At 46.1% G+C, this 26,260-nt stretch overlaps 1 protein-coding gene across 9 annotated transcripts in view; it reads right to left on the reverse strand.

Moving 5' to 3' along the window:
- Positions 1-2,290: 2,290 nt before the first annotated feature.
- LOC118269304 (adenylate cyclase type 6) overlaps positions 2,291-26,260 on the reverse strand; it is a 153,648-nt gene continuing 129,678 nt past the window's right edge. For 7 of the 9 annotated variants that reach the window (XM_035584390.2, XM_035584382.2, XM_035584364.2 and 4 more), the window contains 24 exons: positions 25,977-26,140; positions 25,129-25,249; positions 24,055-24,211; positions 23,729-23,881; positions 22,269-22,390; positions 16,971-17,063; positions 14,586-14,732; positions 14,345-14,503; positions 14,117-14,261; positions 13,937-14,034; positions 13,600-13,756; positions 13,399-13,496; positions 12,641-12,725; positions 12,433-12,549; positions 11,908-12,012; positions 11,650-11,810; positions 11,173-11,324; positions 10,950-11,059; positions 10,659-10,878; positions 10,244-10,375; positions 9,952-10,076; positions 9,369-9,521; positions 8,859-9,006; positions 2,291-8,760 (listed from right to left, as the gene is read on the reverse strand). In XM_035584390.2, coding sequence (XP_035440283.2) covers positions 8,300-8,760; positions 8,859-9,006; positions 9,369-9,521; positions 9,952-10,076; positions 10,244-10,375; positions 10,659-10,878; positions 10,950-11,059; positions 11,173-11,324; positions 11,650-11,810; positions 11,908-12,012; positions 12,433-12,549; positions 12,641-12,725; positions 13,399-13,496; positions 13,600-13,756; positions 13,937-14,034; positions 14,117-14,261; positions 14,345-14,503; positions 14,586-14,732; positions 16,971-17,063; positions 22,269-22,390; positions 23,729-23,881; positions 24,055-24,211; positions 25,129-25,249; positions 25,977-26,140 — 3,583 coding nt within the window. In that variant the 3' untranslated portion in view covers positions 2,291-8,299. The remainder of the gene's footprint in view (positions 8,761-8,858; positions 9,007-9,368; positions 9,522-9,951; positions 10,077-10,243; positions 10,376-10,658; positions 10,879-10,949; positions 11,060-11,172; positions 11,325-11,649; positions 11,811-11,907; positions 12,013-12,432; positions 12,550-12,640; positions 12,726-13,398; positions 13,497-13,599; positions 13,757-13,936; positions 14,035-14,116; positions 14,262-14,344; positions 14,504-14,585; positions 14,733-16,970; positions 17,064-22,268; positions 22,391-23,728; positions 23,882-24,054; positions 24,212-25,128; positions 25,250-25,976; positions 26,141-26,260) is intronic. The other 2 variants (XM_035584414.2, XM_035584374.2) reach the window with 1 other exon arrangement.

Raw genomic sequence — 26,260 nt, forward strand, 5'->3', positions numbered from 1 at the left:
GCGCCAGATGCGCTTGTGTTTGTTTATTAATTTGTGTTTTAAACCATACCATTAACCATATCTATACCGAATTTCATTTAAATCGGTTAAGAAGTTCGATAAAAAGAGGTTAAGTAAAATTTAGTTTACCGCCCCCTTTTCTTCCCTTGGGGGCGGAATTTATCAAAATCCTTTCTCAGGGGATGCCTAAAAAGCTTTATGCATGTCCCCGCCCAATCCGTTTAAAATATTTTGGGGCTTCATACTTTGGGGGTAGAAATAAATGAAAGTCCTGTCTTAGGGGATGGGGATGTCCTAGGTCTTAACACCAACTACCTGCAATACGTAGGACTAGCACTGCAGGTAATTGCAGTAGACGATGGATTATGAACTAAGAAATGTTTCAATGTCTTTCGAGCAAGGTAAAGTAATATGATGTCGATACTTTAGTTTGGAAACAAATGAGAGGCAGATATTGCAAAACTTCCATATTTTGGTTTGTTAGGGTATACAGTTCCAAATGTTATCAGAAAAATATAAAAAAAAATTCTAAGTCCTACAGTTTTTAAATTACAGTGACTTATGTGTTATCCACGAAAAAGTACACCCTGTGCCAGTCTTTTGACTCTTGTTGCTACAAATCTTTATTATTTCGTCTGCAGTCTTCCTTACATTATCCTGAATAGTGCTCCAGTAATATGGAATCATAAATTCTTAGCCAACTGCTTTAGATTGGAAAACATTGTTAGTTTTAGAGGAACCAAATACTCTGAATAAAATTTTCGCCTTACTTTAAGTGAGTGTACTGAATAAATTATGTATGGCGCTAGTAGTGGCAAATTTCACCAAAGTTGGCCCATTTAATAAGGATTAAAAATGGTATAGCACTTTGCACATTATTTCTTAAATTCGATACAAAAAAAGAATTTTCAACAAAACTCCGTTTTGATTAATTTATTTGAACTTACTAAAAATTCTTCTAGTGTACTCAAATCATACGTTACAACCGTATGCACTAGACAGCACTTTGCACGCTTTTTGTTATCATCATGTTGAAAATCAGCGAGGATCTCTTGTCAAACAATATTGTCTGTTTACCCGTGATTTCGCTTGCAACATTCGTCGGCAATATTATTAGACTTACTAGAGGAACTGATGTTGTGTATCATGTTTCACTTTTTGTTATCAATCTCTTGTCAAACAATATTGTCTGTTTACCCGTGATTTCGCTTGCAACATTCGTCGGCAATATTATTAGACTTACTAGAGGAACTGATGTTGTGTATCATGTTTCACTAAATAATATTGAATGATTATGATGTTCATAATGCATCAAACACATTATCAAATGTGTAGTAAAATCAAAAGAAACGGACGCGGCAGATTCATATACACATCATATCGACATTTGGAACCTTGCCGATCATCTGGTGCCTGTTGGACGTCGATTTCAGGAACACCCTGTATACCTCCAGTACTATGATAACAAGGCAGTTTAGTCATTTGATATTATTTTGTAGAACTTATACAAAAATTAAATTAATTGCTCAATAGCAATTAATTTAATTTTAGAAAAATTCAATAATTTTCCTTCTTGTAATTGAAAATTTATGTAAGTAAATATTTTTACGACATTCATATTCGTCATATTTGCATGAAAAATTGCGTATGCGCATGCGAATATTCGTTACATCACTAGTATGTAGGTATAGAATAGATACAAGATGATATTTTCTCAAAAATCCCACGGGAACGGGCACTATGTCTATTCCTCTATAGAAACTTATTATCATAGGCGTAGCCAGGTTTTAGTATCGGGAGGTTCAAGAAAGTAAAACGAACAATACTTCCTTCATGAACTTCCTTCATTCATGAGAAAAAAAAACAATTTATGTTTTTTTCGGACGGACGGGGGACAATCAGTAGTTAATATAACCAGTTACTAGCTACTTAAATTTTATCTTAACTTTTCGGGGAGGGGGTTTGAAAACCCCCAAACCCCCCCCCCCTGGCTACGCCTATGCTTATTATACTCTTTGCTCGGGACCCACACCCAGAGCACCCATCAATTATGTTAGGATTATGAAACTCGTTATTATAACTGAAAATGTTATTAGGTAGGTACGTTGTGTAAGTGTACGGTGTACGTCTGCTAACAGTCACGGCAAATGAAATGATTGTCTATAGGTAAAGAGGTTACGGTAGCGCGTACGTACAGCCTATTACTAAACGAAGCCACATAAACAAGAAGGGAGAACTTCTTCCTATATTGATTGGGATAAAAAAAAATAGTTGCAGTAAAACTCGTTGATAATACACATAACACCATTTATTATACCAGATTACAACATAAGGAAAGCATTGATACATACATACATACAACTTCTTAGCTTTAACAATTATAATACAAAGGACGACCGTGGCGTCTCAAGTAGTCGCTTCATTCACCGCCCGTCCGCAGGGCCAGGCGCAGGCGACGCCGCAGGGTTCGCATGATAATCTTAACCTTGCACGCATCACATGCCTACAGCTATACCTGCTTTGTATTATACTGATAACCGTACAGTTTTATCCCATACACGCCATAACTGCTTACGAGAATAAGATCATCATGCAAACCCCAACGGCAACGTGTACACTATACATCCTCCACTGCACCCACGCAGTTGTAAGGTATTCGCAAGAGTGGTCACTTGCGGCGGCGGCAAGTCACCGCGAGTACGCAACTACTTCAGACGTTTCAGTTGGAATAGTCAAGAAATTTAGTGGCACCTTCCCAGTCCTCACTCACACAGGGGCGGTAGGGTACTTTACAATCCCTAGCCAACTTCGTGTTACACATATTTAATGGAGCACACGATTCATTCATTTTCCCTTTCCTTAATTTCACAATAGTAGTTAGTAGTACATCATTATGTAGGTAATTGTTACTCCGAGAGATCGCTTACATATCTATAATTTGCTGTTAGTGGAATGCAATGGCATCTAAGTGTCTGTCTACTAAGAGATAAGAGAACTTGTAGTAAACAACTCCGGGATCGATACAGGTCTAATGTGTCGACCCAAACAGTAAGTCTTGTATTCTCTCGGCAAACTATCGCTTACATGCCATTGGCTCCATAGCACATGTACGTGTTGCTCAAGATGACCAGCAAACAGGCGCAGTGAGCGTGTGCTCCACCGCCACAACGTGTGGGCTGCCGTCAGCTAGGTTACCTACCTAGCTTACAAAGTAATTTGATGATAATTTTACATTCTTAGGTACCTTAGTAATAAGTTCTAGAGCTAGATTCAACATTCATATTAGTTTGGTGCCACTAAATTCCAAGGGTCGCATAGTTTAGTGCCGTTGTACCATATCATTACAGAGAACATAGGCAGCTGCAGTACATCCTACTTTAATTGACTCTGACTGACTGACTGACTGACTGACTAGTTTGCAGCTCTACTGGTGTTATACATTCTGCAGTTAGCCATTAGCCGCATCCATGTGTACACACCGTTGCGTGTGCACCTTCCACCGCACGTACTTTTACAATTCGTCAATTAACAACGGCGTAATACCATACTTAAACATAAGATGTCGTATAATTTGATCTGCGGCATTACGTTGATACATAAGTCGTGACGTCACCACTTAGTAAACATCTAGTTCGTATGTATTGGACAGTTAAAGTAAATAGTATTCATGTTACCATCACAGTCTCGCCCGGCAGGAGTCGCCTGCCAGCACACACAGAGTACAATTGAAGTAGGATGTTACACATTGTGAAGTACAAGATCAGTTATACAATTAAACAATATAATATGGTCACAGTATACAACAATTACATGCAGGTATAGTAATTACAAACTTTTCCATAAGTAGGTACTGCTAACTAGTGACAAGTGTGCGGAGGTGCACTGTAGGTGCATACAAACACATGTTTGTAGTGCAACTAGACTGATCGATATGTATCGATACTAGTTGTAGATATATCTGGTTGGGAAAAACAGTTTGTATTAGATTTGTACGTACAGTGGTCTCCACACACTTGGTTCCTGAATTAAATTGAACAGGGAACAATATCCTTTCCCAGCTGCAGCAGAGAACACTGCACTGTCACAATATTAGCCACTGGCGGAGACCAACCAAGTGTTGGTGGCATGGAGATAACTGGTCCGAGTGACGCGAGAGTACATACATAGGCAATTGTTGTATATGGTGATGTTTGTTCGACTTAGAGATTAGGCCTTCAGCGTACAACGCGCTTAGTACGCTGCTCACTCCCGGACATAGCTAAGCGCTTAACTTATAGATCACTAACTCATAACACAGAGCCAAGTCTTCAGAAATATTAAATAGTATTATGTATATCATATACTACTAGTAACGACGTCAAAATGTCTTAAATCACTACCTAAGAATATAAAGAGAAGAACACATGGATCGTATGACGACTCTGACAAAATGTACCGGGCCTCGTCGGGCCGCGCCAGGCTGCGCCTCGCTCGGCTAGCCTAGGTAGGCTGGAGGCCGGGATGGTCTACTGCGTCGCATGTAACGGGGGCCTGGCGAAGCGACTGGTGGTGGGAGCGAACTGCTATGGGTCACTTCGCTGGGGCGGCAGACTTAGGTACCTACATAAGCTTATTCGAGATGGATACAAGTGACACCACGATAATATTACGAATATAATGAACTACAATGAAAGCCTAACATTTAGGGGCACACAGAGATGTGTCGGCGACGAGCACGCTAGCAGGAACCTCTCTGTGTCCACTGACGGAGGAGTGCAGCGGGGGGACGAGGAGCAGCAGACACCGGGGACTAGGCGTCACTTGCCAGGCGTCCGGATAAACCAGGCGATAATTAGGCTTTTTGGTTACTTGTCCGAACAAAATTGACGGTGGCCGGCCAGCTCTTGTTATGATCAGAAACTGGCACCGACAATGGTGTTGGGAGACGATAACTGTCGGCCACATTCATTCAGACATAAAATCCTTAACAATTCAGGGTCGACTCGCAGGGCGGCGGCCTGGCAAGTGGCAACCCTATCTGTGAGTGTAGTGTGGCAACATTACGCGTCACTGGACAGGACCAGCATTACATTCAGGTAAATATAACACCTACACTTAAATCAAATCGGTACCTACACTAAAGCGTAATCACACACCATAAGGATTGATCAAAACGAACATTTACGTATGTGGGGGCAATGTGACGCGTTCACACTTGTATGGTAGGTGTAGTGTTTTCAGACTCGGGCATCTCGCATGGTGACACGTTCACATTTATTGGCACTATCATTGTTTAATAGAAACGGAGCACCTGCAGATACATAACAAATACTCGATGTAATGTAGCAGTACATCGTTACACGGTAGATAGTGAAGAAGATTCGATTCAAGAATACATAGATATTAATAACCTGTATTGAGGCACAACAGTTGAGTACAATTATTATTAGTTAAAGTGGTAACAATATTTGTATACAGGTACAATGATACGTCGAATCTTTTAGAACAGTCGGCGCCACTTTAATGGTAGGACACTAATCTTATATTAAACTAACAAGAAAACCTGTTCGTTTAGACGCATCGCACAATGAAGGGTAATACCGTCAGCACGGGCTCCGGTAGGTATTTGTTAGAGAACGTACGATTTTATTGCGCGCGAGACACTTTAAACACGAGGTGGAATGCCTTAACTATCTATTTGTTCGTCTGGGGGGAGAGTCAGTGGCCACTCGAGGGAGGGTAGCGGGGCGAGGGGGAGTGCAGGCACAGGTTGTGGACTCGGTCACAGCAAGCAGAGCTCGTCGGGTAACGAAGCAAACTACACACTGAGGTAAGCAATAGTAAGCACATCTTAGCTACGGATGCATTGAACTACGATACACCGTCCTTCCAGCTGCCGTTCCTGAGGACTCCGCTTGAGAAGTACTCAGTAGTCGCGCAACCTGAGTATATAGATGCGTTCCAAATAGCCGACAATGTGAACCACACAAGAAACCAACAGTTAATTACGCAGAGCTAATGACGTACTGAGCTATCGACGACGTACTGAGCTATCGACGACGTACTGAACTATCGACGCTGAGCTAGCGATGACGCGCTGAGCTAGCGCCGCACTTAGCTGCTGACGCACTGTGCTACCGACACTCTTAGCAACTGATGCACTGAGAGTCTGCCACTGAAGTACTGCCAGTAAGGCGGGCAGAAGCCACACGTTCCAAAGAGCCATCCCTAATATATCAAGCCTGCGGATCCATCACTGCGGCCGGTGTATCGGTAAACGACAACTACAATAAAACAGAATGTGCCAAAAATAGCATGACACTTATTAAACACTGAAATATGGTAAAACAGTAATCGTATACATTAATATGATATTTGGCTACTATTTGGTTGCAATGTGAAGTACCCGTACGACAGGGCGCCCGCCCCGCGCCTGCGCCGGCTGCATGGCCGGCTGCGGGGCGACGGGCGCCGCGGGGCGCGGGCGGGGCGGGGTCGTGCTACTGTCCCTAACTACTCTTACACACAGACATAGTACATCAATAGCTTATCTAAAATAGTCAGTCCTGTAACCAGGACTCTATATACATATATAAATCTCACGCTAATGAAACACAAAGTAAAACTTAAAGTGTAAGACAATGTAAGTAGTTACAGATGTATAATAATTTAATCAGTTCTTAGAAAATATTGAGATTAATAGTTCCTACAGCTCAGTCAGCCGACACAATGCCTTGGAATTTTAGAGCTTTCACTACACCATGCGTTACACATGAATACTGCATCAAACCTCGCCGGCACACCGGTAGCGCCCGATTTCAAGTTTAGCTTAGTTTCGCTAGCGACAGAGCAGCGACTAGTGGATGTGAGGGCCGCGACGGACGGTACAGGCGTGCCAGCCTCCCAGGCTCAATACAAAACGTTTGAACCCCTTCTTAAAGGTTACACCCCGCGAGGTCACAAACTTTTAGTCTTAACCTCCAAAAAGCACCAAAAATGTTTTACTGGAAAACTTAGTCGTCAAACAAAACGACTTTTTTCCACTGTAGCTCTCTCCGTCCGCCTAGAAGAGTACAGCGTATTAAAGCTAAGGTGACCAAGACGAGGGCGGCGGGCGGCGAGCCCGGCCGGGCTCCTTGCAACACAATCATAATATCTTAAACCTCACTATGAGTTCCTATAAGCTCGATTTATATAAAGTTTCTTTCAAGTAAGTAGTTGTGTGGCGTGACAGCATTATGCGACAGTTATACTAAACACTGAAATATAACGTTGGTTCGCAGGCTCGTGCGCCGAGGGTATGCGCGGGCGCACCTGCTGCGTATCTTGGTTACATAATTATGGGGAGGGTCCTGGGTACAGCACCTTTGTCAAATATTTCTGTGAAATTTAATTGAAAGTTTTGTTTAATTAGCTAAGTTACATTTCTACCGACTGCATATCCTGGTTATGTGTGTGGACAAAAGATTAAAACAATAGCAGAGAACAAGTTGTCAGTGAACTGGTCAAGTATACGTGTACGCTCGCTTGCGACTGCATACACACAACCGCAATCCTTAACTAGGAGTAGTGTAACTCCGGCGGCGGCGCGGTGCGCGCGCGCGGCGCGCGGCGGCGGGCGGCGCCGGCACCGCTCGTATGTCCGGTGAGTAAGTCCGTGTGTGCCTGGGCGGGCCGCTGGGGGCCGCTCGTGTCATGAAGAGCGCCGGCTGAGCGCCGCGTGGGGACGCGGGCCACGTGCGGCATCCTTCAGTCTTAATGGTGGGGGTCCTCGTCCAGGGATCGTCACTCCGGTGCCGGCACTCAGGTTGTGTTTCATTGTCTCGTTGTTTCTCTCGATTGCCGATGTGTGAATATTACTTTAATGAAGTGTTTAGTGTCAATTTTGACCACTACTGTGTGAATTAAAACCCGCTGACAGTTCGATAGAAGTACAGGACCAGCGTACGCAAGTCCCGTACATGTAGCACACATATATACGTGCAGCACGAGTTTTCAAAGCAATGTGTGTCATGGTATCGACTCCACTTCATTAAAGCAATGAACGCTTTCAACGGAATTCAAGAATTTCAACTTGGCGCAATAAAACGAACCATCGAGGTCGGCGTAATGTACAGCCGGGAAGTACTCCGAGTTGGCGACAGGTGGCTGAGGGACAGTGCCTTCACTTGCTCGTGTCCTGAGGAACGCCCCGGGTCGCGGGGCCGCACTGTAACTGTGCTGCTACGTGCAACGGTGGCACTGTTCCGCCAGCTGTGCATTCAACATGGAGCCGTCGAGTCAGGGAGGTCGTCACTTCCGGGTAGTCATGTCCGAGAGTTTAGGCGACGTGAGCGTCGTCCTGCGCCGGCGAGCCGGCGGGGCTGTAGTCATACATGGCCGTCATTGGGTTCTCAATGACGTTCACCACCGCAGCGTTCAGCTTGTTCTGCTTGCGGCGGAAGAGGAAGTCCGCCAGGCTGGCGGCGCGGCGCGGGCCGCTGCCCTCCAGGAGGGCCTCGATCTCGCCGCTGCTGCGCGACTCGGGCACGCCGCGCTTCATGTCGCTCAGCGAGAAGTTCTTCTTCGTCTCGGTGATGTGGAATGCTTGGTCGAAGTCTGTGGAGTACGCCTTGGAGTTGAGCAGCGACGTGATGGTGGGCATCCCGGCGTGGTCCGCCAGCGACAGCGGCCGCTCCAGGCGGCGCAGCACGCGCGCGCGCACCGCCTCCGCGATGCTCTCGCGGGAGGACGCGCCGCCCTCGCCGTTGGCCAGCTTCGGGCTAGCCATGTCGTTGTTCTCTGTAAAGTTTCATCATTTGTTTATTTGTAAGCTATTTTTGTAAAATATCTATTTCAACAAATGTGTATAGTAGCAAAGTCAATGCAAGGTTAATTACCCCTGGGGATGGACGCCCTGGGTGAGGGTCCACCGTCCTCGTCGGTGTGTCCCTCCGAGAGGGTCTCCAAGGGTCGGTGCTCGGGCCGGCCGCCGCCGCTCGCGTTGCTGCACTCCTGGCTCGTGCCGGAGGTGGACGGCTGCGGGTTCTGTAACACGAGGACTTCCAGTCAGCGACACTAGTTACCAAACAGGTCGGCTCTAATAGTCCAAGGAAAACACTAGTACTTATTTTAGATATTATTTAATTTTGGTAAATTATATGTGACTTTATGAGCGAGGCATTCTGCTAGTTGTCGTTCTATGTGCAAGACTAAGGGGGAGGCCTTTGTTCAGCAGTGGACGTCTCTCGGCTGATGATGAAAAAACATACTATGCAGTACATTCATGGGACATATGTACTATGTTTTTTAAACTAATAGAGTTCTTTGTCAAACTGTTATGTGAGTTACCAGTGACTTGAATAGAAGTGAGTAGATGGGACACGACTATAAAAGTAGTAAAGGCTTACGCTGTAGATGTCGTGGGTGCCTGGCGAAGTGGTCTCGCCGATGCCCTCCAGGAAGTAGGTGACCATGTTACCCTTGCCCTTCACGTCGATGGTGCCCCGGCAGCGCAGCTTGTAGCCGCGCATGGCCAGGATCTCGTACACCTCCTCCGTGACCTGCGCACCACCACTACAGCTGCACAACGTGCCGCCAGCCACACTGCGCGGAGTGCAACACGCGAGCGCAAGCATCGAGCCAACTTCGCAATACCACAGCGCAGTCGCGGAGCAACGTCAGCGAGTCTTACAGTTGCACTGGGAGCCACCTTACAATACTAGCATCGTACACTTATTTCAATATTTCGAATCATGGCGGATCGAATTATTTGTGCCGCTTGTTACGACCTCTACAATTGATCTTAGGTTTACACGGTTTTTATCAATGACATCAGAGCCTTGGTTGGTACATATAAGATAATTCAAATGGAACCTTTCGTTATTGTAATTTATTGAACAAAGTTAGAGTCACATGAATCAGTGATCAATTGTAGAACGGAACACGATATATGTAATGAGTTCGTGTAGAAGTGGAGTCGAGCGAGCGCACCTGGATGTGGTCGAGCAGGCCCGTGGAGTCCATGCGCGACGCCACGTTGACGGCGTTGCCCCAGATGTCGTACTGCGGCTTGCGCGCCCCGATCACGCCCGCCACCACCGGCCCGATGTTGATGCCTGCAGAGCGATACAGACCTCGTTCCTCACTTATTCTTCGGCATCATTACATCGCAGTAATCGCAAACGCAGTGCATTGGTACAAGATTCGCGGCATATTGTTCGCTCTTGTGTTAACCAAGACTGTTGCACAGCAGGGCGCATGGCGCGGTGGAACAGGCTCTTACCAATCCGGATTCGGAAGCTGTTGAACGAGTGCTCGTTGACATACTGCAGCTGCTCGCGCAGGCGCAGTGCGTAGTCAGCCATGGCAGTGACGTGGCGGAAGCCGCGCAGGTCCCGCGTGGCGGCCGTCAGCCCTGCGGACATGTCGGTGCAGCATTGTAATTTATTTATATCTATTATTTGATTTTTTAAACGTTGCCCCATACTTGAATTTTATCCTGAGTTAAGTGGGTGCGCTTACAAAAGTATGTACAAGTTTACATACACCCGAAATAGATAGAACCCGCTACACGTTGCGCGGCAGTCGGTCGCCCAGCCACCGCGCCAACCGTGCAGTCGAATAATGCGACGTGGCAGACGGAGCACGCGGTGTGCCCGGAGCCCCGGCCGGAGCGCGCGGGCGGACGCTAGACCTACCTGATGCGGCCATGTACGTGGCGCCGGTGCTCTTGATCTTCTCAATGTACTTGAACTGGTCCTCCGCAAGGATTTCGTCGAAGTCGGCGATAATCTCGTTGAGGAGGCGCAGGCACTCCACGCCCTCGTTGTTGCCCTCCAGCTCGACATAAAACTCCGAGAAGTTTGGGATGGATGCGAACATGACGCACACCGACTCGCACTGCTCGTGGTACAGCTCCTGGAACACAACAGCATGAGACGAGGCCTGCTGCCGCCCGGAGCGCGCGGGGCTGCTGGCGCTGCACTCACATCGATGTTCTTGTCGCTGCAGAGGAAGTGCTGCGCGACGTGCTCCGGCAGGATGTTGGCCAGCAGCTTGCGGTTGTACGCCTCCAGGTGCTCCATCTCTTCCTTCTCATCTGTAAACCGTAACGAGGCGAGTTAGTTCCAACGTCGGGTGCTGCGAGGGGCAACATTGATTGTCCTCTTAGATACTGTGTGAGGTAGAATATTATAAACAGTATGTATGCACCGTTGGCCTGCAGTTTCCAGATGAAGTCGAGCCGGTACGTGCTCTCGGTCTGGTGCGAGTGCAGGAGCAGCGCCACCGTGGCACCCACTGCAATCACCACATCCGTCCATTGCTGGTTCCAGTCGAGCCCGCAGCGGTGTCTGTGGATCAGACTACTTACAATTTATTGACTTCCGATGGCAACACATGATCCGATGATCGTTACCGCGATTTTTATACATTGTGATCTATTCGACATCTTACATTTTATAAAGAGTTACGTGACGTAGGTATCACTTAATAACTAAATTTTTCGTAATAATTCCTTGAAACAACTTAATATAAAAATGTTAATGTGTGTGTGTTTGCCTGTTACACAACACCCGGTTTTCTAAAGTCTAATTCAACGTAAAAATCATATAATCAGCTGTTATACAAACATCCATTACTACATTAAGTAAGTTAAGGTTTACTGCAACGTAGCCAGGGCGTACTTACTGGTACTCATGGAAGTGCTGCTTGAAGATCATGTGCTCGTGGATCGTGACCGTGGCGTACGCAGTGCACGTGAACGAGAGCAGCAGCAGCTTCACCACCGTGATGAGGATCTGGTGCACGGCGCACAGGAACATCGCCAGCAGCGTCAGCTGCAGGTAGTGCTGCACACACGACACACGACACACGTTACTCTCAGTCCGCAGCACTGCGCTGTGGTGCCCTCTGCACGGTGGCGTACGTGCTGAGGCTATGTATTACCTCGTTCATGTCGTGCGGGCAGTAGTGGAAGTCGCCCTGCCGGGTCTCGTTGGCCAGGAACTCTTGCTGGCTCTCCGCATCGAACAGACCTTGCACCTGCACACACTTTCGAAAACTGCACACTTTAGTATCATCACAGTCACCAAGAAACAAAATTCTACCTTTGAACATATTACGACAGCTGGCGATTACTATCTCTGCACGTGCACTGTGCACGATGGTCACAACGTGCACCTCACGTAACCATCCCAGTCGATGTGTCACTATTGAAGGAGATGGGAACAATAGGCTCAATACTCGAATCGTTTGCTATGTATAAGTGGGGGAGCCAACCTTCCTCAAATTGCTAACCGCCAAAAGGCCGCCAACGCACTTGGCCTTAGTTCATAGGCTGCGTCGATTGCTTACCATCAGGTGATCCGACTGCTCGTTTTGCGACTTATTCCGTATTATATTACGAGTACAAGCTGAGTATTTACTTGAACTTTAGTATTGGATCGTAAGTTCAATAGCGGAGGGACTGACCATGACGACCTGGATCTGGATGATGAAGGAGGTGACGACGGTGAAGGACACCATCTGCGCCAGCGTGCGGTTGTTGTGCACGCGCTCCGACAGGCGGCGCAGGCGCGGGCTCGAGTGCTGCACACACACGGGTAGTGGACGGTGAGCACCACGCTTTAGATACAACATCATCAACATCTCAGAACTGTCCAACAACGCCAGAACTCACCTCGAAGTCCATGCAGAGCACCAGGTACGTGAACGAGCAGATAATGATGCCGGACGTCGCGATGGTGATGATGCTGAGCGGCTTCCTGTCCGTGCAAATATGTACTGTGTTACTGTTACTGTTACGTTACTGCTATCCCGTTCACAGCATCATGTTGATGACATGTTGCGTGGGAAGTCTTGTCTAGTGGATGCGAGATTATAAGGTATGCTTTGACTAGAAATTTTAGAAAGTCCAAATAAATTATAGAATCCATTTCTATAATTTATTAAGGTAGGTTTAAAAAATGTTTTGTAATGTAAGTTGAACATTTTATTCAAAGTATTTAGTTTTTTTGTTTCCAAACTAAAGCACTAATAAAGGAGGAAAATCATCCAGTGAGCCTATTGCCATATACCGGACACAATTCCAGACTCCATGGTACTACTGAGAAATTTAGGAAAACCCAAAAACAGCCCGATCGCACAAAAGAGAAATTAAGTACCTACTGAACCGTTTCTGATAAAATATGTAGTTTGATAGAGCAGTAACTTGGATCTTGGAGAAGGCAATAGTTCAACAATCCTAAATTCTGGTAGAAGTCATTATTACACGCGGACGAAGTCGCGGGCAAGAGCTAGTGTCAAAATATAAAACATTTTGTTTCCTAACTTTTAAACACAATCCATCAGGTGGAAATGATCAGTTCACTGGTCCAGAATGCTGCTAATTGACTACCAAATAAGAGAGGAACCACCTGTAGATTAAATAACACTTACAGGTTGTATGAGACGACCTGGATCACGACGCTGGCGAAGTAGATCGCCAGGGTGCAGATGAAGTACACCTTCATCATGCGGTCGCGCTCGCCGGTGTACTGCAAGGAGAGCACAGCGATGTCAGTGAGGGCGAGGTAGCCGGTGTGTGTGTGTGTGTGTGTGTGTGTGTGTGTGTGTGTGTGTGTGTGTGTGTGTGCGTACCTTGCGCTCCAGCTTGGCGTCGCGGAAGGTGAGCGTGCAGGGCCGGCAGTGCTCGGCGCGCAGCCGGTCCGTGGAGCGCGCGTCGATCGCCTTCATCAGGTACTCGTTAACCTCGTCCTCCGGCTTTTTGTTCTCATTGCCGGCATCCACTCCGATCCTATGAATAGGGCAATGCTCAGGAAAGCTGAAGTTTTGTGACCGGTTTTGGTATGTGGCGTAAATCTTTGATGCCCTATGTAGGGAGGAATATCAAAGTAATCTAGTAAAATATCGAAAATGTACAACAAATTGTGTAAGCGATGAGAGTGTGTGAGACATGTAGTGTGGTGTCACTCACTTGGAGGAGTGCTTGCCGTGCTGCGAGCCGTGGCCCATGACGCGCATCTCCTTCGACACGTTGCCGTTCAGCGAGAACGAGTGCTGCGGCTTCTTGTCCTGCGCACACAATACATGTTGAATCATTATTCTGACGTATCTTTTATCTGATGTGATATTCTCTAGAAGACTGGGTACTGACCACTCGGCTGGTGTCGTCGGGGACGATCAGGTAGGTCTCGATGTTGTGGTCCTTGAGGTAGGCATTGCGCAGTCCACCGTGGCCGGGCTCCACCTTGTAGTCGTCGCCCAGGCAGCGCAGCGTCTCCTTCGTGATGTGCACGCGGCTGCACAGAGAACATAACGCATCAGCACGATTGTGCCCTGCCAGCAGTTGCGGGAGGGGGGGGGGGAAGGGCGCGGTACTCACCCAGCGACACCGCCACTCTCCATGTAGTTGGCGAGGGTGACGTCATTGGACCAGACATCGAACTGCCACTTGCGCAGGCCGAGCACGACGCAGTGCACGCGGCCGGTGTGGATGCCGACGCGCATGTTCACGTTGACGGCCATCACCTCGCGCACCAGCCTGTGACGTCACAACAGAACAAGTGAGCCAACCCGGGGCGTCGAGTATAGCAAGCAGTGTGGTGCACGTGCAGTATACTAACGCGATGGCATCAATCATGTCGAGTCCCATCTCCACGCAGCACTTGGCGTGGTCGTCGCGCGCCTCGGGCAGGCCAGACACGCAGTAGTAGCAGTCGCCCAGCAGCTTGATGCGCAGGCAGTGGTGTTCAGCTGCCAGCCGGTCGAATCTGGACATCAACATCGAATACTGTCAACGTATGAGTGAGCGGAAATTCCATTAATTTTGCGTATTATCGCTCGAACAGGCGGCTCCTGTTCTATCGTGGAGTAAGTAACGTTGCTGAGTTTTATGAGTGAAATATTAATTGTGCCACGTACTCTATAAGTGCTTTGTACATTAAAATTAATATGAATTATTTATGACATCATTAATTCCTTAGTTATTGCTGGCAGTACGCAGGTTGGCACGGGCACTCTTGTGAGACTCTACGAGCCCATTGACATCATGAGGTGAATATGCGTCAGGTAGTTTAACCTGATGTTACTGCTGGTAATTTGACCTCCGCAGGAAGTCTACAACTCATCTCATAAGTGTGATGACAACCGTCGTGGAACATTGATATCATCGTATACACATGTACAGACTGTACAGTGTATGCGTTATATTTGTGTATGTGTATGTTCGATCTCTGTGACATGTATGTCTACGAGAAGTATTCGAGAGGTCACAACTCGCGCGGAGGTCGCGCGGCGGCGCTACAGTCGTCACCGTTAGGACCTATATAGGAGATAGAGTACCTAAGCCCTAAGAAATAAGGTGTCGAAAGGATTTATGGTGGTTACGCAAGCACCTGTGATATAGTGGTGTGAATAACTGCGCACTCCTCACTGGGGGCTCGTAAATCCGTGCTCTGCGTTATTGCAGCTTTTACGGTGCGCCAGTTGAGGCCTCACTGTCGAGAGTGCCGAGTAATGAACTCGGGCGGCAGGAGAGGAGGGAACCAGCCGTCACCCCTGTTTCTCGGATTCAAATCTTTAAGTTTGCAACGGTAAAACCTGATAATTGCCAGATTAGCTCTGAACTAAATACAAACTGCTTCGATACAAGACGTGACATAGAAACAGGAAGATGAATACTTTCCGCAACACCAGAGACTTAATAAGTGCGATCTTTGACGACGATCATACTCGTACGCTCTGGATCTCATAAATGAGTACTATCGCGACGCAGTATAGTAGGTTGTGCTGTGTAGTGTATGTTAGCTGTCGACTGTCTCTAACGTAACATTATTCTGTATCGCAAAGTGTAATACAATAGTAATCACGTATTGTCACTGTCCGACGTGTGTCGTGAGAGCATCGTGCGGCCGCCGCGCACACCGCGCACGTGTCACCGGCAGAGACAGCCCGCAAATTAACACATCTCTAATTGGGTAACTTAAACCGGTCATTGTCATCTACACCTAACGCAGCATATAGAAGTGTACATAGTATGTACATTATGTACTCGATATACGTGATAGTTGAATATAATTACACTAGTAGTACGTGTGTACACGTGGGGACGATGTGTTTAGGTGTCAATGTGGCATGTAAGGTAGGTCGCTGCCGAGCCCGGCTCGCGGCTGGCGTGAGGCGCCTTCTCTCGCCCAATTAATCTCTTGGCACAAAACAAAGTGATTAACTCGCGCCTATTATCCGGAGGCCCGCAATTTGTAACAGTAGCTGTGGCGTCGGGTTGCGCAGCCCCTGCCGCCGGCGACCCTTGACATCATCACCTGTATCTTACGAAGGTTAACATTTAGAGGTTAAGGGGCACGCTTTGGAACTTACTTTAACTTATCGTTTAGTTATTTATTTATGTTGTACCTCAAAAAAGAGCGCGTCTACCTACTCCCTCGAGGAATAAAAGGAATAATGTTATAGTGGGTCATGAAGTTAAATTCTCAGAGTACGCTATGTCCGGGAAGGATTCCATCAAAGCTTGGCTTATGGTGTAGATTCCGTCGACGTTACAATTTCCCGATTACATTGATACTGGCGACATGTTGCGGGAATAATATTTCTACAGTTTATCTATTTACGTAACTGCTGTAAATTGCCCGTGTTCTGTTCCCCGAGGAGTCGTTGGTGCAGTCTCCAGTTGTTGCTTCATTTATATTCACCAACTTGAACAATTGAACCCGCACTGTTTGCTCATTATGTTTGCCATAATGATTGCGGTTACAATAGTAGGTATAGATTAAGAAGTGTAGAGTAGAGTCAGGGAAGAAGGTTGACTCAGTGAACATACGACTGCACTAGCCTGGCGGCATGCAGTATGCACTTACTTTGGCCCGGTAGGTTTATTAATGTATCGTTTCGTTTCGACAGTGGGCTTGATAATTGGCTACCCCATTACCAAGTACAATGCTTACGTAATATTGTATTGTAAGTAATTAATAGTAAATAACTTCGTGACTGACCGAGCGAAGAGCTCGTTCAGCAGGCGCACCAGCTCCTCGGCGGTGCACTGGTCGGACAGGGAGGTGAAGCCGCAGATGTCAGCGAACAGGATGCTGCAACACACAAACATTGCATATATTACCAACTACACACACAGTCCCCGGAACCATTGCGCTATACGGCGGCGGGTAGTGCTGTTCGTATTAAATAGTCACTAATGCTTACACAGTGTCGAATTGTATCTCGGGTCCCGCGCGATACTCATTTAAATGGATCGGTTGACCTAGCCCAACCAGTACCAATAGCCGCAACATGGGCAAGCGCGTCATACAACACAAACAACTGTCGGCCTGCGTCGCATGCAGTTTACATTTAAGAAATATCCGCAGATGGCGGCGGCACATCGTATCTGTAATTTGTCCAGTAATCCTCGCTCCGAGCTGTGAGGTTGGATTACTCAGAGATTTACTCCGAAGCTGCAATTTGCTTCAAATCGAAACTCGTTCCGTATTGAATCTTACTTTTGCTGTTGAAATTAACTAAAGTCTGCATTAGTTCCATAAATATACACAGATTACACACACAGGTATGATCCGGAGCAATCGGCAGCTTCTGTGATTCTTGTATATTGAAACTAAGATCTAGTCATAAAATATGTAGATAGGAGATCGTAGTTTTCAAACTGCGATCGCTACTACATATAACACATTGCTACTGGGATTCTAAAAATTTATATTAGAATTCATACAAACGTTGAAATTTATATTGAATATCATTCTATTTTTAAAAAATGTGTCAAATGTATGGCACTTTGCGCTGTGCCATATGTTCTACACATATGTGACTACGCCACCTCTTCCGGTGGGTGCCATAAGAGACCACATTTAAAAGGAAATGGTTAGCAGCGCTCTCTGATAAACCTGAACCTCCATCTACAATGAGATCTTGTATTGAGATCATGTAAACTCTCAGTAGAGGAGGTCCATAGTCGAGCTGTAAATTGATAGATATTTTTTGTCCTGTTTAAAAAGTATGAAAGTGTGAAGGTAAGCACAGTGGGACTATCCAATGCCTGCCGGCCGGCGCCCGACAGCGCGGCTGACCGCAGACACGGATTGGTACTCGGCGTTTGAAGTTGTAATCAACCGCAAACCAAAGCTCACTTCACTTCAAACAAACCTTTTATTTAGTACCTCCGCACCGCGACGTGCTCGCTCCTTGCATTACTCACTAATTCCATATCATCGATAATTAAATAATACCGTTGTTTATAAATAAATCCTTTGCTCACTATCAAATTTACAGTTAATAAAACGCATGTTCGCAGCGAGCGTCCATGTCACGTCGTGACGTAACACACAGCTGACGTGACGTCGGTTAGTGACATGGCTGTACACGTCAGATGACGACACGAGATGTAAACGTTACTGACTGTGTCGGCTGAGCGCCAAAATGATGCTTAACGTCGTAATGTAGTCACGTCATTGTGTAGCGATGATGTTAAATGTCATGTTTAATGCCAACGACCTAAATCTCGCTTATTTTCAGTGAAAGCTTTTTGTACTTATTGTAAGGTAATGGGGGAGTGCTGCTACACTTGACTATAATTTTCTTACGAAAATCTCAAAAATTGTATTCCTGTGTAAGTAAGCCAGAGAAGTTAGTTAACCAATACAATCTTAACAGTGTAAAGGCTGAAGTGTCACTAGCGAAGTAGTTTACCACCCCGTGCCAGTCGCTACAGCTTTGTTGCAATGTCTACGCCGCTCGTAGCTCCGTAGCAACGGCTACGCCGCTCGTAGCTAAGTGCTACGAATGTATAACTAAGTATTAGTTTCAGTTTGTAATGGTATTTTTTTTTTTTTTTTTTCAGGGGGAAAATCATCCAATGACTTCTCTCGTCAGGGCAAAGCGAGAGGTCAGTCTTACTGACTAAAAACCACCCCGCTTGTCGAGCCGGAGCCCCGGTAAACCCGCTAGGTAGTCCGCAGCTCCGGATTAGGCATCAGCCCTACTGGGCCCCATCTGTGGTGGTCTGATGGCTCTTTATGTACGCACGGATCTGGTTCTGGTCGGGCGGCGAGCTACCCTTGCTCGCCGTCCGCAGACCCGCACTTACGGTGGCCGGAGATCGTTACGCGATCCCCGACGCCCGGAGTGTCTTTCGCGTCGGCTGGGGCGTGAGGAAGTTCGTTCCCTCACGCGTCCCGCCTCCTCCTTAGCTAGCATGACTGCTTCGCAGAAGGAGGAGACGGCATCCCAGTCCCCCTCGCTCCGCACCATGGCCTGAACCAAAGCCGGACGCGAGAGGTCGCCGTCGCCGATCACTTCCCTGAGGGCACGGCGGTGTTCAGCCCACGCAGGGCAGACCGCAACCGTGTGTTCCGTGTGATGACACCTGGGCGTTTCCTCCCGCCCAATCAAAAACAGGAACCTACCGAAACTCCCATGTCCGGTAAGCACCTGCGTCAGGCGGTAGGTGAGGACGCCATGGCGCCTCTCTAGCCACTCCTAGGGGACTTACCGCTGCAATGACAGCGAGCCCAGTTTGTAATGGTATAACTTACTGCCTTGTAAAATATTGTTTAAACTACTGTATTTTGTCAGCACCACTTCATGAAACGTTTTCCATATTTCGTGAGTGTGGTGCAAATGAGCGGAAACGTCCGTTTCGCTCGGTATAAGAATACGGCGAAGTGACGTCACGGAACGCCATGAGTCCCCTTTATATTAATGTTTCGTGCTGACTGACACGTCATCATGGCTCATGAAACTCATACAATCTAAGCTAAAATTGTTCTTTGAATGTCTCTTTTACACCAAATCTTAAGTTTCAGTCTCTCTCTTTTTATTTGTGAATAATATGAATACATTCACCATAGTTTGCTTTGAACTGAAATAAAACTGATCGATGCTATTGAAATATATTTTATAAATATATTTTTAAACTAGCTACCTCGTAGCTGCGTAGCACATTGTAGTACTTGCGTAGCCTGTCGTAGCAACTCGTAGACATTGTGCTACGAGCCGTTTTAAACGGTTATATTTCATTTTTTAATATTTAATTTGAGGCTATGCAACACAGACGGTACCATGTATTATATTAGTGAATTACTCTAATACTGATTTTACTGACTGATTTTAAACACAAATTACAATGCCGTTGTTTCCTATTCTCGAATTTTCATTTATTATGTTATATTATTTTGAACATTCAGTTATATACGAGAATTGGTACATGATGTACCAATTCTCGTATATTTTATGTCTATTACAGACTATTCAGTAAATAAACTGAGACGCTCCATACAAAACAGTATGGCAACTCCTTAAAGAGTACAGATGGCGTTAGCAGTTCGATCTCGAGCATTTTTGGCAAATGTATGCAAGAGTAGAGAAGTAAAGGAGTATGCGTTTCACGAAGCTCAGGTTGAAATATTAACGAAATTCGTCGCTAGATGGCACTTTGTCAGATATTTGTAATGAATTATGACATTTTTGACAAAACTGATATAGCGCTGGTATTTGAAGATATATGACTGTTGTATCTGAAAGTCACTAAATGGAGTGGCACGTCAACAAGAAGCACTACATTCCATCTACTTGTATTATGTTGCTACTTGTTGCTTACTTTAACATTTTATAAGAAGTGTGAAAAAGGGCTCGTGGTACTAAGGCCAGAAGTTGCTACGAATAGCTACTTTAGCCAAAGCTACGAGGCACTTTGTTGTGAATATGATAGCTTTTGGTAGTAAGTGGGTATGTTTGTTTCAGGGTGTATCTCCGGTGCTCAACATATCAACTTGATAGATTTAAAGTTCTAATGAAAAGGACGCACGTTGAATTCACACATTAAAGTAATACATCGGATTCTATTAGCAATGTGCGGTAAGTAGCGTCGGGCATAAGCACGATATTGGACTCGGAACACAACAACCTTTTGATGTAATTTCATTGAAGCGTGTCATACGGTCTGGCTATGCAATAAAGGTATTCACAGCCATTCATTGCCACAATGTCAATAAAGGAATTTAGTTTACACGACGAGAGCTGTGTGTCCGTGTGCGCAGCGGCCGCGGGCCCGCACTAGCTTGCTCACTGGTTACATTAACACGCCTAATTACTCGCAGCCGCTTGCCAAACTACACACCGGCCGCCGCGCCTTACATCGGCCCGCTCGTGTATTAAGATGATATGTAAATTAGTTTAGTATAACAATCGACGATATTATTAATCTGCTGCTGACCGAGACATTTACATAATTGTAAGATGGACGTGACACGTAACCGCTCCATTGTAGTTTTAATGAAACTGAATGTAACATTACTCGCACGTACTATTGGATTATATCGCGGTCTTAATTACTTTACTCCTCACACTCAGTGGTTTGGTGATCGATCGTGGTTTCGAGATCACAGTTTAAAGTTTCAGGTTTATCAGAGAGCGCTGCTGTTCTGTATCTACTATATCTGCAGTCCCTTGGTTGGTTTGCAGCGAGCAGTAAGTTCCTCGAGATCAAACAATATAAGCAAATGACGTAACGTTGCATTCAACACAAATTAATTTACAAGATTATAATGATTGTCAATCAATCAATATTCGATATTAAAGGGAGTGATTGACATACAGACGGACGTGCGCCTTGTGATGTGGTCGCCCGAGTGCACGCTCGGCTGCTGGGGCAGTGGGAGCACTGCGATACTTGCCACTTGTATATAGCAGCGTCACATAATGTGGTACGTGCCACTCAGATGTAACTTATTATTTAAACTTGTTTAGCTGAGCTCTCAAGTATTCAAAACAGCTCGCATTTTGTAATGTTTGTGTCTTGAAAAATACCATAAATATTTAACACGTTCGAGATGTGAGCTAACCTTGAATGATAATACTTGGAATATTATTGAAATATCATGAATTGTGAGCGCTATCAAAGTACTTCCACAGTCCAAGAATCAGTGAATTCAGTAAATGATATACAGTTATATAGTATTTTCATTATTACTTTGTAGACAACATATAACTTTAGAGACACTTACAAGTGAACCCATGTGTCAGACATTTCCAGAATAATAAAAGCGTCTTCCGAAAAAAGATAAAAAGATTCGAATTAAAATTTTCAAAAAGTTTACCCAAATACAGGAACTATATTCTATTGAGCAGTACAGCAGTGCTACAACACACCCGCGGAATAATGTACGCTTCGATAGTTCAGTAGTAAAGTGCTGTTTATTCACGGTGTCGATGGCAAACGAGTAGACGGAGTGGCTGGTGTTTTAAGACAAAGTAGGTTGTTTTCTTGAAGGTTTGGTGTGACATACCTGACGTTCTCGTAGCGCTGGATGTAGATCTTGTGGAACTGCTCCTGGCGCGGCTGGCTGGCGATGTCGGCCTTCATCTCCATGGCGACGTGGCGCGGCAGCACCGACAGCAGCAGGCGCTCCTACACACACACACAGCTATACATTTGTATGTCAGGCGACGTGTCCCACTGCGCGGTACTTCGACAGCTGGTGTCGCTGTAACTTCAGCTCGAGCACACAACCAGCCCTCACCCTGCCGCGCACGTGGCCACCATATTATATTCTAGCTTCAAAAAATATTTTCTCGATATTAATAAAATTATTTCCTCAAAGAATTTGGGTAAATATTAAAATGCCTGTAATATCTTCGTTCTGATTATATTGGATGTTATGTAAAATTATGATATTTAGAATTCCAACTTATCTGCCGACCGCATCTAGCTTTCTTTTTTATAAGTTTACGTGTAAAAATGCTCTTTGGTAGCCTAATTACAAAAATAATTCCATTGTTTAATTGTTTCATCATTATCATAAGCAAAATATTTATAAAAAATTTTGCTCTAAATAGTCTCTCACTATTATACGCACTTGTTATAAGCCCCGGTTTATATTAAAGAGATGCCGATATCAACCACTTGCCTCGGAGCCTTGAATAAACCAATGACGTGTGAGCCGTGGCGACACAACGCGTGAGGTCGGATGTGCCTCTCCGTTTCACTGAGTACCGGTACCTCCGTCGCCGGATTATCAGAACTCGATAATATCAATGAGTTGGAACAATCAATCGAACTCGAGTTAAGACAACTGATGTATTGAGACACTGAGACATATCCACTCGGCTGGATCGCAGCATCCATTGTCGGTACCTATTCAAGTTATATGCCTACATCTGCGGAGATAAAACCTACCGCCATTGTTAGAAGGAATCATATCTATTTGCTCGAAACAATGTAATGTGTGGCGAAATAAATCAAGTACAAACATCAGTATTTGGCAGCTGGACAATTAACTTTATATTGTGTGGACAGTCCTGGCTGCCATTTGAAACAACAACAGAAACTCAATGAGTGCGGCGCGCCCCCCAGCGTCGGCAAACAGCGGCCCGCGAGCCGCAGCCTTTGACTCCGCCACACATTTGCATTGACGGGGCCTTTACATGTCATTTGTATACTTTGGTCAACGACAAACATCTGCGGCACATTCATTAACTGGAACGTTCCACGTGGTTTCATCACGAATTTAATTAATTACCTTATGCAGATACTTGGTTACCTACTCATATTCAGATTGGGTCTTAGAGAACTTATGCAGAAGTGGTCTGGAGCTTAGGGTGCCCAAGCACAAGGTGCGTTGTGGTATCCTGACAAATGCCAATGGTGACTTCTCTCAAGTTATTCTTTGAGGTTCCCAAATTAATTTAGACACCATCCATGCGATGAAGGAGTACATTAACAGTGGTGCAGCTGGTCGGTACCGACCTGCTGCTGGTTCTCGCGCTGGGTGACGAGGCGCGCCTCGACGCAGTCGCGCGTCTCGAGGAAGGCGCGGCGCTGCGCCAGCTCGCGCGGGTTGTGCGTCATGATGCCCGCCAGGTTGCACGCGATCAGCGTCGCCACCGTGCAGTAGATTTGCTGCGGACATCACTCCAATGTACACACAAACAGACACAGGATATCAAATCGTGTATAGCCACAATAAGGAGCTTGCGCAGAGCTTAGCGCATTACCTATGTAGTGGTCAGTTTCTAACCGATCAGAATGTAACAACTTGTTATGCAATAAAGCAAATAATAATGTATACTCACGTGCACTTCGGCATGCTCGTCGAGGATGAGGTGCGCGCCGATGTTGACGATGCTGAGCGCCAGGCCGGCCACCACGGCCTCGTGCAGCCGCACCGGCAGCGCCGCGTACGTCACGTACGTGAACAGCGCGCACGAGCCCGTGCTGATGCTCAGCCCACTACGCACAATGTTTCGCGTCAGTCTAGTTGTCTTTATTTACTCCTACATACTAGATTCTATGATATCTTACAGTCTGGCCAAATATTGTTCGGTATTGAATAAACATGGCGCTGCTAATGTACCGCTCAGTAAGAAATGGTAAACTTGGACGCCACAGCTTAATTACAGATTTATGATAATGCGGTCGTATAATGTAAAACAAGATTATGATGTGGCCATAGAGCACTGACCACGGCCACCTTCCGGAGCCGGGAGCCACATTACCGGGAACGACCACTTTCCGGCACTCGTAAACGTGATCCGCGCGGGCGGCGGCGCCTAACTCCCACCGCGCCGTTAAAAATGAAACAATAACACCTTTAACGACTGGCAAATTTGCGGGAATATTGGCCGAGTAATGCACTGGCCGATAACGCCGCGCCGTAAAAACGTTCTCCGACAATAAAGCCGGCGCTGGCCCGGCGGCCGGCGCGACTCGCTTTGATCTGAACTGGTATAAACATGTCTCCCACCGCATTTGTAAACTTCGTTTAAAACGAATTCGTAAACTTCATTGTAACATTTGAAACAGTTCTGAAAATGTGCTGCAAACAAATGGACCCTTGCTGTGTGGTTTGTTTGAGGTGAACTTTGGTCGGAGTGGGAAGTTTTAATTTCAATTGAACACAAGTTGCCGCCCGCCATTGTGCGGCGCGGCTCGCTCGGTGACACTCCGGCCCACTTGTGTGTGCTCGATACTTGTAGCGTGCACCTATTCAAGTCGCATTGTTAAATAAGCTCGCTTCCAGTGGAGGGCAAACACAGGGAGGATCACTCGTAGAGATCCTGACTCCTTGACTCGACCTAGTTGTTATTAGTACCTTTTTAGAAACCACATCTTTTAGGGTTAAATAAAAAATAGAGAAGTAGACTTACCGCAGGACGGCGGTGCCAGCCAAGGCGAGTTCCACCAGCAGGAAGGTGACGAGCACCACGTAGGAGATGGTGAGCAGGTAGATCTCGTTCATGGCCGGGCGGGTCAGGCACGCCAGCAGGCCTGCGACACACGGCACTCTCATAGCCTCGTCACAAGTACCAGTGGTACCACACGCACACATTGTTACAGAACCCATCAACGGCCCCAGTACTGGGTGAGTGCGACGCTCGCTCGGCTCGACCATAATGCTGCACTTAGTTCAAACATGATTGCATGTCGTCGCCGAGATCGACGCCTAATCCCATAAGTCCTTAATGGACACCAATCGATATCAATTTCAACGGATTTGTACTATTGCCACTACCTAGCATTGGAGTGCGAACGTTCGGAATGACTAATTAATTGTGTAAATTGATTGGACAAAACCAGGGGATCTTACATCAATTATTTATTTATTAATATGTCTTAAACAATAACGATCGTAGCTCCAGTTCGTTTATGTTTCCTAAATGATAATAATTTGTTAGAGCAAGCTTGGCTGCACGTTTAACATTAGCGCGCCGTATCTGCCGTATCTACAGGGCCCCCAAAATACGTAAGCAAAATTAAAAACTTTGCAGTCCAGTGTTACACGGGCCCCGGCCAAGGCACGCCACTGAACATTAGGTCATTATCTCCGCACGCAATAATCCATTAACTAAAATAATATCAATAATTAACAATCTGTGCGTGACAGCTAATTACGGGAGTAATTATTGTAGGTATACATACGTACCCACATGTTGCAGGTATACGTATGTAGGGGAGTAGGTACACTGTAAGTGTATAGGTATACAGGTATACTCACATGCATAGACGAGCGCGGTGAGGCCGAGCACGATGATGTTGACGATGTGCGCGACGCGCTCCTTCTCGTAGAACACGTGGAACTGCGTCGCGTTGATCGCCGCCAACTCCTCGTGGTACCGGGAGGTGGTCACGTTCACGTATCGGTTGGGGTCATGGTATCGGCTGCAAACACACCGCAATGTCAACACACACACGTCACGTCACACTTTGAATGCCCAATCTCAGAACATTCACACTTATTTACATTATTTATTTATCTAACTATATACATCAACATCTATT

The sequence above is a fragment of the Spodoptera frugiperda genome, chromosome 25 (genome assembly GCF_023101765.2).
Source record: "Spodoptera frugiperda isolate SF20-4 chromosome 25, AGI-APGP_CSIRO_Sfru_2.0, whole genome shotgun sequence".
NCBI classification, from domain to species: domain Eukaryota; kingdom Metazoa; phylum Arthropoda; class Insecta; order Lepidoptera; family Noctuidae; genus Spodoptera; species Spodoptera frugiperda.